The 15,584-nt window shown below is 33.1% G+C and overlaps 1 protein-coding gene across 2 annotated transcripts; it reads left to right on the forward strand.

Moving 5' to 3' along the window:
* Positions 1–10,522: 10,522 nt before the first annotated feature.
* Positions 10,523–12,894, forward strand: LOC121235117. 2 transcript variants are annotated; one of them, XM_041131363.1, is made up of 2 exons: positions 10,523–10,644; positions 12,474–12,894. In XM_041131363.1, the coding sequence occupies exons 1-2, from the start codon at positions 10,533–10,535 to the stop codon at positions 12,656–12,658; spliced, it is 297 nt and encodes a 98-aa protein (XP_040987297.1). In that variant the 5' UTR covers positions 10,523–10,532; the 3' UTR covers positions 12,659–12,894. The 2 variants fall into 2 exon arrangements, with proteins under 2 accessions (XP_040987297.1, XP_040987296.1); XM_041131362.1 differs by lacking the exon at positions 12,474–12,894 and adding an exon at positions 10,902–11,175.
* Positions 12,895–15,584: the final 2,690 nt, after the last annotated feature.

Consider the following 15,584-nt stretch of genomic DNA (forward strand, 5'->3'; position numbering starts at 1 on the left):
TTTTGCAGAAAGAAGAAAGTCCTGCTGACTATAATCTGACCTAATTGTATGCTAAAACACATAAAAATCGTGATGCTGTTTGGACCAATCCCGAAGCAAAAGAGAATTATGTAAGATTAAGTTTTTTTAATTCCATTGTCACATAATATTTTTTTTACTTATACTAATTTTAATATTTTTGTTTTTGTAGGACAAGATGATATCTCTTAAGGAAACTGCTGTGGATCCATCTGATGCATCATCTGTCAACAATACTCAGATCCTTTCTCAAATTCTTAGATCACGTTCTGGATATTTGAATGGCTTAGGACGTTGCGTAAAACCATCTTCAACATCATCATCTTATTCTCGAACCAGATCGAATGACGACAAGACTAAGGAATTGGAAGAAACAACACTTGAGATAGAACGATTGGGGTCTAAGGAAAAAGAATTGCTGACCCGCATAGATGAAGCAGCGGAATTGGAGGCGAGATTAGAAGAGATGATGCAGTTGAATAACCAAAAAATATTTGAACAATTCCAGTCAATGATGTCCCAAAAGTTTATGTCACCACCATAGTCTTAAAATTTATATTTTCTTTAATTGCATTTATATTATGATGTTCCAAAACATTTGAACAATTGATACTTGAATTACAATTTGTGTAATATTAGTATGATATTTTTAATTAAATTATGATATGTATGATTAATACATTCGAACGGTAAATAAACAGTTCGAATGGTAAATTGCCATTTGTAATTCCATTCGAACCAAAACCGACTCATTTGAACAAAAACTAACCTATTCGAACGACAAACGATAAATACGGACTTTCGAATAATAAATTGTTTGTTCGAACAACATTAATATGCAAAACCCCGTTCGAACGGATATAATTTTTGAAAATAAAATTTATGTTCGAACAGACATATTTTTTTGTTCGAACACAAGTCATTTGAAAAATTTATTAGTTCAAACGCATAAAATCTGTTTGAACACTCCGTTTGTTCGAAGATGATCAAATATGATTATTCGTTTGATTGAATATTTTATATTGTTTGAATGGACATCTCGGTTCAGACGGAGAAATATTACATTCGAACAATGTATTGAGATGAAATGGGTTCGTCTAAAATAAAATTTCTGTTTGAACAGTTTCGACTGGATCAGTCCAATTTCGTCTCTAAAAATGATTTTTTGAGATGAAATTTGATTTTTGTCTCCAAAAACTCTTTGAGACGGTCTTTTTGAGACAAAATAAAGACGAAATTTTTTCATCTCTAAATATAATTTGGGATGAAATTTGGATATTTTGAAACAAAATTTTTTGTCTCAAAAAACCCAATCTTTTATAGTGTTTAAAGGTATTAACGACCTAAATATTATTTATTGAATGGGTTTGGGGAGTTAGGGCCATGGTTCAAACTAAAATTAAAAAGGAAAAAGCTATGCTGATAACTGGGGCTCCTGCTGGTAATTTTTTTTTTATTTGTTTTTTTTTTTAATTGTTTTTAATTGTTTTTTTTTTATATATTTAGTATCAGAGCCATTGGTGATAGTATTGTTATTACTAATTATTGCTTATTTTATTGCTATTGATATTTCTATCTTATTTTCCTGATATTTACGATGGATTTTTATTATGCTCATAGTACTGGATTTCGTGATTTGTATGAGTTAAAATGTACAGAATATAATTTAAGAATGGATCTACAAATCTTGATGGATAATATAAAAGATCTTAAAAGACAACAACAATTAATGAGGCAAAATTATACATTAATGATGACTAAATACCATATATATCAAAGTAGGCAGTCTGCAATAGAATACTATGAAGCTGACTGCACTTTCCTTAGAAAAGAAATTAATGCCATAAGAAACCATCTAAAAATACTTGCTTTATAAAAAAAAAAAAAAAAAAAAAAAAAGAGTAAAGGAATCATTGATACAAATTTTTCAAAGATAACCCATAACTAGAGAGAAAAATGTATATTGGGAAGCTTGTGTTGGTAAGCCAAGAAAAACCGATGGTCAACCCATTTAAGCCAGAGGGCTCTCAGGGTGGTCCCGGTGGTGTTCCCTCAAGTTCTTAATCTACTTATTTCTCTTTGGAAATAGGAAATTTTTGTTGAAAATCTGAATCAATGAATTCTTTATTCAAACCTAATGAATCTACCACTAGCATCCCTATAGAATCTGATAATATTAATCAAGAAGATTATAGTATATTAGATATAGAAAGAAATCTACAAGATTGGACAATTCCCGATGTTCCAAACAATCAAATATATAAAATCTCAACTTTTTCTTCTAAATTTTCATTCCTTACAAATTACACAATTAAAACAGTAGAGAAAACTATTAGTTTAAATAATGATTATGAATCATTACATCTCTTAACAAAAAAGGCTATTGATCAACACAAAAAGAATTATTCTTTCATCCATATTGGATTAGTACAAGTAGCTATAAAGCCACTCACTCGAAACGGCTTAAATACCTCAGTATTGCTTTGTTTAAGAGACGGAAGACATTATAACTTTCATGATTCATTACTTGGAATGGTAGAATCCAGCTTGTTCCAAGGACCGGTCTATTTTAACTGTTATCCCAATTATTCTTTATCATTATTTGATGGTAACATTTTACACGCCTTAATACTAAATATTAAAACAAATGGCTATCAAATGATGAAAGGGTCACATGCTTTAACAGTAGTTTACAGGATTCATTATAAATTAATGAAAACAACATTAGAACCACAAGCTTTAATTACTAGCCCTAAAGGATATACATTATTATTACAATCTAGCACACAAAATTCTAGTATACAAATTCCTAAACAAATCAATTGGAATCAAGTCACACTTCCTAATGAATGGCAATTAGAAAATATCACTCCAACACCCAAAATAGAAAATAATTCTAAAGATAATCTCGAATATATAGATCAAAAAACGGATGGGACGGTTCAAATAGCTTTTCAGCCTTTCAGAAGATCTTTTTCACATTATTCCTCTCCAGCACCTTCCAGTTATCATACACCCAGATCTATTCTTACATCAATTTCTAGAAATAAATCTCAAAATTTTGACACCAGATCTTTTGATACTAGATCCCAAAATCTTGACACCCAGATTCGAGGGATCATTCCTGGAAACATTATTGATACACCAGTATATGCTATTAGGAATCCTGATAGAGCATCTACCTCCCAAAATCCTGAAAAAGAACCCTCTTCTCCAACGTATTCTCAAGTAGTTGGAGATGATGCCCAAATATATACCCTGAATAAAGAAGAATTTAAAATTAACAAAGACCATCTCAAACAAGATTATATGAAAAAAGAAAATAGTCACAAAAGAATAACATTTTTCTCAACCTTTACAAAAATAGAAAGAGATTATATTCAAGAAAGATATTACGAAGATTTAGAGAAAATACAGATCAATATTCCTTTCTTTACATGGTTTGAGATATATAAATCAAACAAATTATCTACCATAAACAGGACTACTAATCAATGGATTAAAGGAGAAAATAACCAAATTATTTATGAAGAATATCCCCCTTTTGAAGCCATCAAGTACAATCAAAGGAATACTCAAATTCTGGCTACACCAATAAAAAAACATAATATTGCAAATACTGAAAAAAACCTTGATAATATAATACAACAAAATAATTATACTAATTTATATTTAAAAATCATGGGTAAGCAATTAGAAAGGATTGAAACCCAAATATCTCCTATAAATCCCACTATTAAAGAAATAGAAGAAACTCCCTTATTTGTTCCCCACGAAATTCCATCCCATTTGAAATCAATATTTTCCAAAAACAAAAATGATTTATTGGAACAGATATCTAGTAAATTAGAAAAATTAACTATTAGCAACACTGCCACCACCTCAAAACAACCACATATTAATGTATTAAGCAAAATAGACTCACCCGTAATATCTGACTCTGAAATTAGTAATATTGAAAACCAATTTAAAAATCTAGATTTACAGATAAACAAGATTAGAGGAGATCATGTTAATAACTTTTCGGCTAGAGATTCAAAACATCATGTCTCTATTACTCGTAATTGGTATCCCAGACCTACTCCACCGGATATGCAATTCGAAGAAAGAGAACATATAGTAAGATCAGCCTTCGCACCAGATGTATTATACGAATGGAATATAGACGGATTATCTGAATACGAAATACTAAATCATTTTCAAGAAATGATTATGGTAGCCAACGTCTATAAAAGTAACAGAAAAACTGATCATCAGGTAGCACACATTATTGTTACAGGATTTACTGGCCAACTAAAGGGTTGGTGGGATAATTATCTTTCATATGATGAAAGGTCACGTATATTAACAGCCTATAAATATGATGAAAATATGCAAATAATTAAAACGGAAAATGATTTACCCCTAGAAGATGCTGTCAATACATTAATATATGCATTAACCAAACACTTTGTAGGTGATCCCGTTCAATTTAAAGAAAGAACTAGTGATTTATTGATTAATCTTAAATGCCCTCAATTATCTGATTTTCGTTGGTATAAAGATGTATTTCTAACTAAAGTTATGATCAGAAATGATTGTCAACAGCCATACTGGAAGGAAAAGTTCATAGCCGGACTTCCATATTACTTCGCCCAAAAGGTACGAGAATCATTATTAAGATCAGACGGTACTATTGATTTTCATAATCTTACATATGGAGATATAATAAGTAAGATTAATAGAACTGGATTAACTATGTGCAATGATTTAAGATTAAAAAAGAAAATGGAGAAAGAAAAGAAGTTTGCTAGAAAAGAATTAGGGACTTTTTGTGAACAATTTGGTTACACTCCTTTATTAGCCCCCTCAAGAAGACACAAAAAGGGAAAAAGAGTTTATAACAATTATTCCAATAAAAAACGAAAATACAGAAAACCTTATAAAAAGACAAAAGATAAACAAATATATAATAAGCCACTAAAAAATCCTAAAAAGACTAATAAAAAGAAAAAGCAGATTGTTTGTTATAAATGCGGAAAAATAGGACATTACAAATCAAACTGTAAAGTTAAACAACAAATTAATGAATTAGATATACCCGAAACACTAAAAGATAAATTAATAGACAATTTTATAATAAAATCAAGTGAAGATGAGGTTAGTTCTTCAGAAGAAGAAGAAATTTATCAATTAAAAGAATCAAGCTTTTCAGAACAATCTTCCGACAGTGAATTAGAAGAAGATGAAGTACATATCTGTAATTGTCTAAGTAAGGATAATTGTATCTGTAACAAAACCATTAATGTACTTTCAAAACAAGAAGATATTATATTAGAATTAATAGACAAAATCAACAACCCTCAAGAAAGAAAAGATTATTTAGAAAAATTAAAAGATACATTTAATAATCAAAATACTACAATAACTTCATCCTCAACACCTTACAATTTTTCAGAAATAATAAGTAGATTTAAAACTGACAAACAGAAAATTACTATTCAAGATATACAACAAGAAATCAATGAGATAAAACAGGAAATTAGAAATTTAAAAACATCTAATCTTAAATTAGAAGTTTCAAACGAACAACTATTACAAGAAATTATATTATTAAAAATAGAGAAAAATGGGAAAAACTTCCATGAAGAAAAACATAATATTGAACAGGGAGAATGTTCAACATTAGATGAAACGGACAATTTCATTAATATTCTTAATAAGATAAATTTTCAAAAATGGTATGTTGAAGTAACAGTTTCAATTAATCAAGAATTCTCTTTTACTACAATTGCCCTATTAGATACAGGAGCAGACTTAAATTGTATACAAGAGGGATTAATACCTTCTAAATATTTTGAAAAAACAAGAGAAACATTATCCCAAGCCAATGGAACAAAATTAAATATAAATTATAAATTATCCAATGCACATATATGTAATAATGGACTTTGCTTTAAAACAACATTCATCTTAGTAAAAAATATTAATACCAAAGTAATCTTAGGAAATCCCTTTCTTGCACTACTTTACCCTTTCTCTGTAACAGAAGAAGGAATCTCTACTAAATTACTTGGACAAGAAATACAATTTAAGTTCATATTTCCCCCAGTACCAAAAGAAATTAACTCTTTAAAGAAAATTTCATTAACCAGAGAAATTAATTTCTTAACAAAAGATAAAATTAGAAGAAAGGAAAACCAAATAAACTTCTTAAAACAAGAATTAAAATATAAAAGAATTCGAGAACAGTTAAAAGACCCATTATTAACCCAAAAAATTGATAATTTCAAAATTACAATTGAAAATGAAATATGTGCTAACCTACCCAATGCCTTCTGGAATAGAAAACAACACATAGTTGAATTACCCTATGAAAAAGAATTTTCTGAAAAAAACATTCCAACTAAGGCTAGACCTATCCAAATGAATAACGAATTACTAGAATATTGTAAAAAAGAAATTAATGATTTAAAAATAAAAGGATTAATAAGGAAAAGTAAATCACCATGGAGTTGTGCTGCCTTTTATGTCCAGAAACAGGCAGAATTAGAAAGAGGAGTTCCTCGTTTAGTAATAAATTATAAACCTTTAAATAAGGTATTACAATGGATTAGATACCCAATTCCTAATAAAAAAGATTTATTATCCCGATTATATAATGCTACAATATTTTCAAAATTCGACATGAAAAGCGGGTTTTGGCAAATCCAAATCGCTGAAAAAGATCGGTATAAAACAGCTTTCACAGTCCCCTTTGGACATTTTGAATGGAATATTATGCCCTTTGGATTAAAAAACGCCCCTAGTGAATTTCAAAATATTATAAACGAAATCTTTACTCCATTCACTTATTTTTCAATAGTATATATAGATGATGTATTAATATTTTCTTCATCTATTGAACAACATTGGAAACATTTAAATATCTTTGTTCAAGTTATCAAACAAAATGGATTAGTTGTCTCCTCATCAAAAATAAAACTATTCCAAGAGAAAATTAGATTCCTTGGACATGAAATTTATCAAGGAACTATTACACCAATTAGTAGAGCAATAGAATTTGCTGATAAATTTCCAGATGAAATAAAAGATAAAAATCAATTACAGAGATTTCTAGGAAGTCTCAACTATGTTGCAGATTTTTACCAATCTCTCAGACCATTATGCAAACTATTATTTAAAAGATTAAAAAAGAATCCACCTCCTTGGACAGAAAAACATACTAGTATTATAAAACAGATTAAAGCTCATATTAAGAAATTACCATGTTTAGGGCTTCCATCTCCTCATACTTTTAAAATTGTTGAAACAGATGCCTCTGATATAGGTTACGGAGGAATTATGAAACAAAAATTATCATCCAACTCGGAACAAATAGTTCGATTCCATTCAGGATGTTGGAATCCTACTCAAAAGAATTATAGTACTATTAAAAAAGAAATTTTAGCTATTGTATTATGTATTTCTAAATTTCAAGATGATTTGTTGAATCAAAAGTTTTTGCTTAGAATAGATTGCAAATCAGCCAAGGAAGTTTTAATTAAAGATGTGAAAAATCTGGCTGCAAAACAAATATTTGCCAGATGGCAAGCTATATTAAGTATTTTTGATTTTGATATTGAGCATATTAAAGGAGAATCTAATTCTCTTCCTGATTTTCTATCCCGAGAATTCTTACAGGGAAAATCATGTCATCTTCAAAGTCCAAAATAAAGTCCAAATCTTCATACGCACGGCCGCCATCTCCTCCCTATCCTTCACCTTGTCCTTCTGCAACTCCAAGACCTTATACGGTATTGGGATCATTACCACAAAATATTAGACCCTTTTACAATCCATTTTCACCATTAGCCTCTCCAAAATTACCAACCTATTCCAAAGCTGTTTCTCCTCCTTCTCCTTCCCAAATTATTAATCCTCCATTATTATCTCAACCTTCTTCGTCTCCTATTATTATCAAATCTCATTGGCATCCGGTCTTTCCTATTGAATCTGAAATACAACATCTGTCTGACCCTCAGAAATTACTTGATGCCTTTCTCCTACCGGACTGGCATTATGTTCCACAAAACATTAAGAAAACCCAGCATTTTTATGAATTTATATTAGTAGATACTGACTCAATTATTCTCTCAGAAATTCCTTGTTCCCTTCAAACTCAACCTTCTCCACCAGCGTCTCCAATTATTGCCTTTCATAAAGTCACTATTAAGCAAGTTCTCACCCTGGAACAATGGGGAAAAAATCCCTACTTGACAAGAAAATTCTCTCATCCCTATGATCCTCCTTATTATGATTATTACGATTACCAGCAAGCATGGACAAAAATGTTTTTAAAACAAAACAAAAATTTGCGTCATTCATGGTTCCTTCATTTTGATAAACTACAAGAAATTAAAACACTCCCGAAATGGTTCTCACTATGGTGGGAATATTATGGACCTGAACCTCTTCTCCTTCCTCTTCCCCTTCAGGAAAGTCTCCAAAATTTCATCTCACAGAATGACAGCCCACCAGCATTAAACCATTGCTCACCCCTCTTGCTCTTCTTTCTCAAAATAAAATTAAATTGGATTATGAAATGGGAATACGTTATCAAACCTCATCCCTCTCTCAAAACCATTATGTTCCTAGCCCGTCAAGTTTCCATCAAATGGTGGGAAAAATACAATTATGATCATGTACTGAAGATGTTTTCAAAAGTTACCAAAGCTCCGGAAGTCCTAGTCCAGCGAAGCAGATTTCAAGCACAATTGGCATCCATTACAAACAAAAAAGATTTGAAAAAATTAGCTGAAGTAATGTCACAAATATCAGACAGTGACGATGAAGAAGAAGCACAACCCAGATTAACTCCACCACAGCAACTTGCATTATCACCAGCTCATCAGGCCTCTCCTTCTCAACAGGCCTCTCAATTTCAAGGCAACCAAGCTGCATCTCCTTCTCAAAATTATTCACCTTACCATCCGGTACAACTGATGGATTCTCAAGACCCGTTTGAACTGGAATTAGCAAATTATGATCCTCAGAATTTGTGACTACAAAAAAATTATTATCTGACTAACCAGCATGACATGCAGATATTATCCCTCTAAAAAGTTATTCGCGACAGATTATTGCCCAGCAAAGCGACAAATAATTCTGTACTAGATTACGTGTTATGTACTATGTTTGTTTTTAGCGTCGGCTGACACTGTTCTTGTCTTTAATGTCGGCCGGTACTGTGTTTGTCTTTAGCGTCGGCTAATACTGTTATTATAACGGCCGGTACTATTCATGTATTATTAGAGTTACTGTTTTAGTGTCTATATAAGGGGGTTCACGAGGCAAGAAGGGCATTCAGAGTTCTAATCTGATCCCTTCCTCTCTCGCCCAAACCTCTCCAGTCCAAGTCCTGTCCTCCTTAGTCCTGTCCTCCTCTCTCTGTAAATCTTCAATCGTCCTTCCCTCATGTCTTCAGCTCCCAACTCCTTTGAGAATTAGTCTCCTTGTAAGTATTATATTTTTAATGAAGAAGTTTATTTCATATCTCTTTTCTTTAGTTTCTATTTCCTCATGCATATGGTCGGTTATACCGCCTGCCTACTTTGCCATCATGCATATGGCCGGTCTTACCGCCTTTAATTTCTATTAATACATTACTGTTCTATTATATTATACCTGGGATATACGCCTTTGGAGTATTTTTTAATAATGTAGTGAATTTTTTTTAAAAAAAATATTTACAAATATTAAAAAAATCATGTAAAAAAATAAAAAAAAATAAAAAAAACATAAAATGCGGAGCCCCAGATCTCCCAGCGGGCGTAGACCCACCCAATTAAAAAATCACCTCCGACTTCTTGCCGCCTTGGCATCTATGTCCGGATATGGTACTGCCATCACGTCTTGACAAGATAGCCACCTGATCTTTTCCCTCCTACTTATTTTGTGTGTTCCAATTTTCGTTGTGGTGGGTATAAGTAATTAAACCTTTCCTTTCAATGTGACTTGCTCCTGATTTGAAAGTGGCGACTACAAATTATTTTGTGGCTTGGTCAAGTTCATAGCTGGCTCCAAATTTGAGCGTAGCTAGCTAGTTGATAATCAACGGCCTGCAAGTGGCGACTGCATGTATGTACATGTTTCAACAGATCTAAAGATATTAGAGGTTATTTCAAAACTTCACAAAAAAGGAGAAAAATAAGCAATATTGCCTTATCTTATAATGTGTTAATGGGGATATCACAGCTTAAAACTAAACATATATATATATATATATATATAATAAATAAAAAACCATTGCATCATATGATGTTGCTCTGATATCTTTAAAATTTTCTTATTATTTACTTTGATCGAGGGAGATTGACAACGTTGCATACTGAAAGGAACTCTCATTAAGTAGTACTGGCAGCTCGCAACTCTCAAGCTGCCCAATTGTCGGCTTGATCAGCTGCTGGAGTACTACAGTACTACTACTCAAGGATGAAACGCTATTTAAAGAAGAGGAGAATTGAAGGAACGCTCCAAATAATTACTCAAGATATATGGCTTTTAAGGTTTCCTTTGCCCTTGTATTGATCTACTTGATCATCGCATCGATCATCTTTGCTAAAGATGTTGCCTCCCGAGAAATCACGGTTGTTCTTGATCAACACGGTGAGTGTATATATATATATATATATATATATATATATATATATATATTAATTTTCACTATTGATTTTTATATATTCAAGTAAGCAATTAAGCAAACTGTTGATCTTGTGCATGCATGCTCCTCGATCGTATTTGTCGCGACCTCTAGTTTTCTTCAAAACAAAAGCAATTAAAATTTGAAGAACCATTATTAATATATACCTGATTTTATTTCCTTCAAATTGTATACATGTAATTTGAATCTGGTCTCATTGCAGAACAAAAGATCAGTACTGTAAAGCATGGCAGTATTCATACCCTGTCTAGTTTAATAAATTCACCGCCGCACTGCTCCCCTCATGGTGCTCCATGGAACCGAGGCCGTGGCCGTGTTCCAGCGCATGGCCCCCCGTCCGGATGCACAGTCAACAAAAGCCCTCGGCCCCCTGGACGGGACGGGCATCCAGCTTAAAGCCATGGGACATAAATCCTTCATATATTATAGCTTATGTATATATATTTTCATCAATTAATGTCATTAAGGCGGGCGCGAAGTGTACGGATCTATATGAAATATATGTAGTTTTCATGTCTCCTAATTTGTTATCAAGTACCGATGATCGATCGATGTTATATTTATAATAAAACTTAGTAATTTGTAAGATGAATATACAATATATATATATATATATATATATATATATATATCCCCTTATACTTAAAAAGAGGCTATAACCATGAACATGAATGAACAGTGACACATTTTTCTTCCATCTGTGCCCTTTGTGTTTCGGTCTTATTACGGTTTTGTTATTGTTTTTGTCATTTACTTTCCGCGTGTTCCGCGTAACACCATCTCTGCATCTTCTTCTTTTTTGGCCTTCTCTTCACTCGGTGGACAGATGAATCTTGTGGCAGAAGCGAACTACAACCTGTTTCTAAATGTTATTGAAATGCTTCTGGCTTGTTACAGATGGAGAAGACTGTCGATATGAATGAAAACAGCCAACTTATGGAAGATCTAGAAATGCTTAAGGCTGCCCATGACGAAAATCTACAAAGTTTCCCAGAAGAGAGAAGCCCAGATCATTCTCAAAATGGTTTTGGTTTTGGTTTTGGTAGTTTCAAACTTCAGGGTAACCCCTTGGAACAACTTGGACTGTACATGAAGGTCGACGACGAGGATGAAGAAGAACCACCCAAGAGCACTCCAGAACCATCAAACGATGTCGAGGAAGGAGAAATTGATTGATCAGTTAAAAATTTCTTCATACCAAACCAGCTGAGGTACTAGACTTGAAGATGATCGATGAGCCTTCGACACAGGGCCATACACATGGGTCACCAAACTGCGTCCTTTTCAGGTTTCCTGGCCAATTTCCTGTTTGATGGTGCGCATCGAACCCTTGGGATGAGTAAAGATAGAATACCAGAAGCATGATCGGCAGTAGGGCTATGCAGATTACCCAAAAACCCATTGAACCCGTTTAAAATGACCCGACCAGATCCGGCTTTATCGGTTTGTTATCTGATCGGTTTCCAGCCCGACTAGTTACGCGGGTTGTTTACGTTGGTGTCAAACCGTCCGACTATAAATACAACAGTCGGGCTGGAAACCGATCTTGTATGTATATATATTAATTTTCACTATTGATTTTTATATATTCAAGTAAGCAATATTTAAGCAAACTGTCGATCTTGTGCATGCATGCTCCTCGATCGTATTTGTCGCAACCTCTAGTTTTCTTCAAAACAAAAGCAATTAAAATTTGAAGAACCATTATTAATATATACCTGATTTTATTTCCTTCAAATTGTATACATGTAATTTGAATCTGGTTTCATTGCAGAACAAAAGAGCGTAAAGCATGGCAGTATTCATACCCTGTCTAGTTTAATAAATCCACCGCCGCACAGCTCCCCTCATGGTGCTCCATATAACCGAGGCCGTGGCCGTGTTCCAGTGCATGGCCCCCCGTCTGGATGCACAGTCAACAAATGCCCTCGGCCCCCTGGATGGGACGGGCATCCGTAGAGCCATGGGACAGAAATCCTTCATATATTATAGCTTATGTATAAATATTTTCATCAATTAATGTCATTAAGGCGCGCACCAAGTGTACGGATCTATATGAAATATATCATGTAGTTTTCATGTCTCCTTTGTTATCAAGTACCGATGATCATCGATCAATGTTATATTTATAATAAAACTTAGTAATTTGTATGATGAATATCCAACAAATATATATATATATATATATATATATATATATATATATATATATATATATATATATATATATATATGCTGATGAGAGTTTTAGCTAAAACGGCTTCTATAAATTTATATGTTTTAATAACTTGGTAGTTATATAAAGAAATCTTGAAAAGTGAACAGAAATACAGTAACAACGTACGTGGCACAAATACATGACTATTATATTTATAACGATAAGAATTGCGAGACCCCATCCATAATCCCACTTATGATGCATGCATATTAATTAATTGTTGTGATCCATCTCGACATCCAAGCTTTCAAAGCTTAGCTTTGCACCTTTACCTTTTTCCCTTGGCTTATCTTAACCAATTAGTCAAACATGAGTTATCCTAGAATTCTGCCAACAGAAAATTCTTCAAAAATATATCTTTTCTTTATCTCTTGGGTATATGTTGAAATTAATAAATCTCATATTTATCTCTTTTTATGTTTATTGTTTTGTTATGAACTGATACAAAAGTTACATGTATTATTTAAGTGACATGACTAACCATGAATAAAAGGCATGAATAAAATTTATTCGATCCTAAGATTGTATTTGAATGAAACCTATATTCAAATACCAGCCTCCAGCATCATTCCTCCTGCGTTTATATATATTCCAAAGAACCATACAAGTGAATGTAATCAAGTGATCAATGTCGAGATTTATAATCATGTATGTCCGGAGTTTCAATTAGTCAAAACCTGTCAAAAATTAATAACGTACAAGTGCATTTGTATTTGTGCAAAACAAATACATGACTAAGATTTTGTGGACGCTATGAAAAGTCATGACATACGGATTTTCGAATTTTATGAAAAGTTTACAGATTTAATTTGTGGACCCTATTAAACAAAGAGAGTTGTTGCATTTATGGGGTGTTAATAATTTTCAGTAGTATAATAGATATTTGGGATTGCCAAATTTTGTTGGGAGATCTAAAGTCCGTGCATTTGAAGGTATTAAGATAAGGGTGTGGACCAATTTGCAGAGTTGAAAAGAAAAACTACTTTCTTAAGGGGTAGAGAAATTCTTACAAAAACAGTGGCATTATCCATACCCACCTACTCTATGAGCTGTTTTAAATTACCCTTGACTTTGTGTCGGGAACTTGATCAGATGATGATGGTGAGGTCTTGGTGGGGACAAAGGAGTAATAAGAGGAAAATCCATTGGTTAAGTTGAAAGAAATTATGTGTGTCAGAGTTTAGAGGTGGAATGGGGTTTCGGGATTTACACATGTTTAATATGTCTCTATTGGCTAAGCAAGGGTGAAGGTTATTATAAAATGAAAATTCACTAATGCAAAGAATTTCCAAGGCCAAATATTACCCTAACTGTTCTTTTTTCCAAGCTTCCTTAGGCCCTAATCCATCCTATGCTTGGAGGGACATTTTTGAAGCAAGGAAATGGCTTTTGGAAGGATGTAGATGGTGAGTTGGTAATGGAGAAACAATGAAGATTTAGAAGGACCCTTGGTTACCTGGGCCCAAGCTCTTACAATCTGTTTTAGATGGCAGAAATGGGGAAGTTGCTGATGAAGAACAGACAGTGGACAATTTTATTGATGCTACTACTAAAACACAGAATGCACAGTTGGCTAGAGCTCTCTTTAATCCAAATACAGCAATGGAGATCCTTATGATCCGATTGTTACCAAATCAGGTTTTGGATAGATGGATTTGGGTAAGGAAGCAAATGGCAAATTTTTTGTCAAGAGTACTTATAAGCTGATTCAGAACTCAGTGGCCAGATGTGATGGGGAAACCTCTTTGCAGATGCAAGATAGAACTCTTTGGAGGAGGATATGGCACATTAAAGTTCCCAGGAAGATTAAAAATTTTGCATGGAAGGCTTGCAAGGATATATTGCCAACTCTCACTAATCTTAGGAGGAGAAAGGTTGTTGTGGAGACTCAATGTGGTTTCTACAATGTCTATGAAGAAGACATTAGCCATGCTATGCTCACTTGCTCTTCTAACTATAATTTGTGGCATAAATTTCTTCCTATGATACAAAATTTTTAGTCCTCTTTGACTTTTATTGATAAGTTATGCTGCAAGGAAGTGAAGCTGAGTTAACTATGCTTTTTATTCTATGTTGGAGTTTATGGTATAGGCGGAATCAGTTGCAGATGGAACATAATTTGATACAACCTGTTCAAGCAGCTAAACATGCTTTATCACTTTGCAAAACTTTCAATGATGTGCAAACAATAACAACAAGGGATTTGTATAAGTTTTCTAAATGACAAGCTCCACCAGATGGGTATCTCAAAGTAAATGCAGATGGTGCAGTGTTTACTGATTTGAGGAAATTAAGCTAGAGTTGGGATAGTCCTACGGGATATGAGTGGAGGAATTGTGATGGCTGCAAGCAAGAATGACGAGGAAGTGGATGAGGCAACCACTATTAAATCCATTGCTATGTTGAGAGGACTTCAGCTATATCTCCCACTTGGTATACTGAAGTTACTCATTGAATGTGATTGTCTTAATGTGGTTTAGGAGTTGCAGTCAACAGGTGAGTTATTTGCAAGTGCTGGTAACTTGATCAATGAAGCCAAGAATTTAATGAGGCGTTTCCAAGAAGTTCGAGTTCAACATGTTATCAGGATAGGGAATGGGGTAGCTCACTCTCTAGTTAGATATGCATGGAACGTTTGTGATATTAATGTCTGGTGGGAGCAGATCC

The sequence above is a fragment of the Juglans microcarpa x Juglans regia genome, chromosome 6D (assembly GCF_004785595.1).
Source record: "Juglans microcarpa x Juglans regia isolate MS1-56 chromosome 6D, Jm3101_v1.0, whole genome shotgun sequence".
Lineage (NCBI taxonomy): Eukaryota > Viridiplantae > Streptophyta > Magnoliopsida > Fagales > Juglandaceae > Juglans > Juglans microcarpa x Juglans regia.

Bases quoted from the DNA above. Each gene is read 5' to 3' on its own strand.
- LOC121235117 (XM_041131362.1), top strand. From the start codon at position 10,533: ATGGCTTTTAAGGTTTCCTTTGCCCTTGTATTGATCTACTTGATCATC. The intron at 10,645-10,901 runs GTGAGTGTATAT...GTCTCATTGCAG, and splicing joins GGTTGTTCTTGATCAACACG to AACAAAAGATCAGTACTGTA.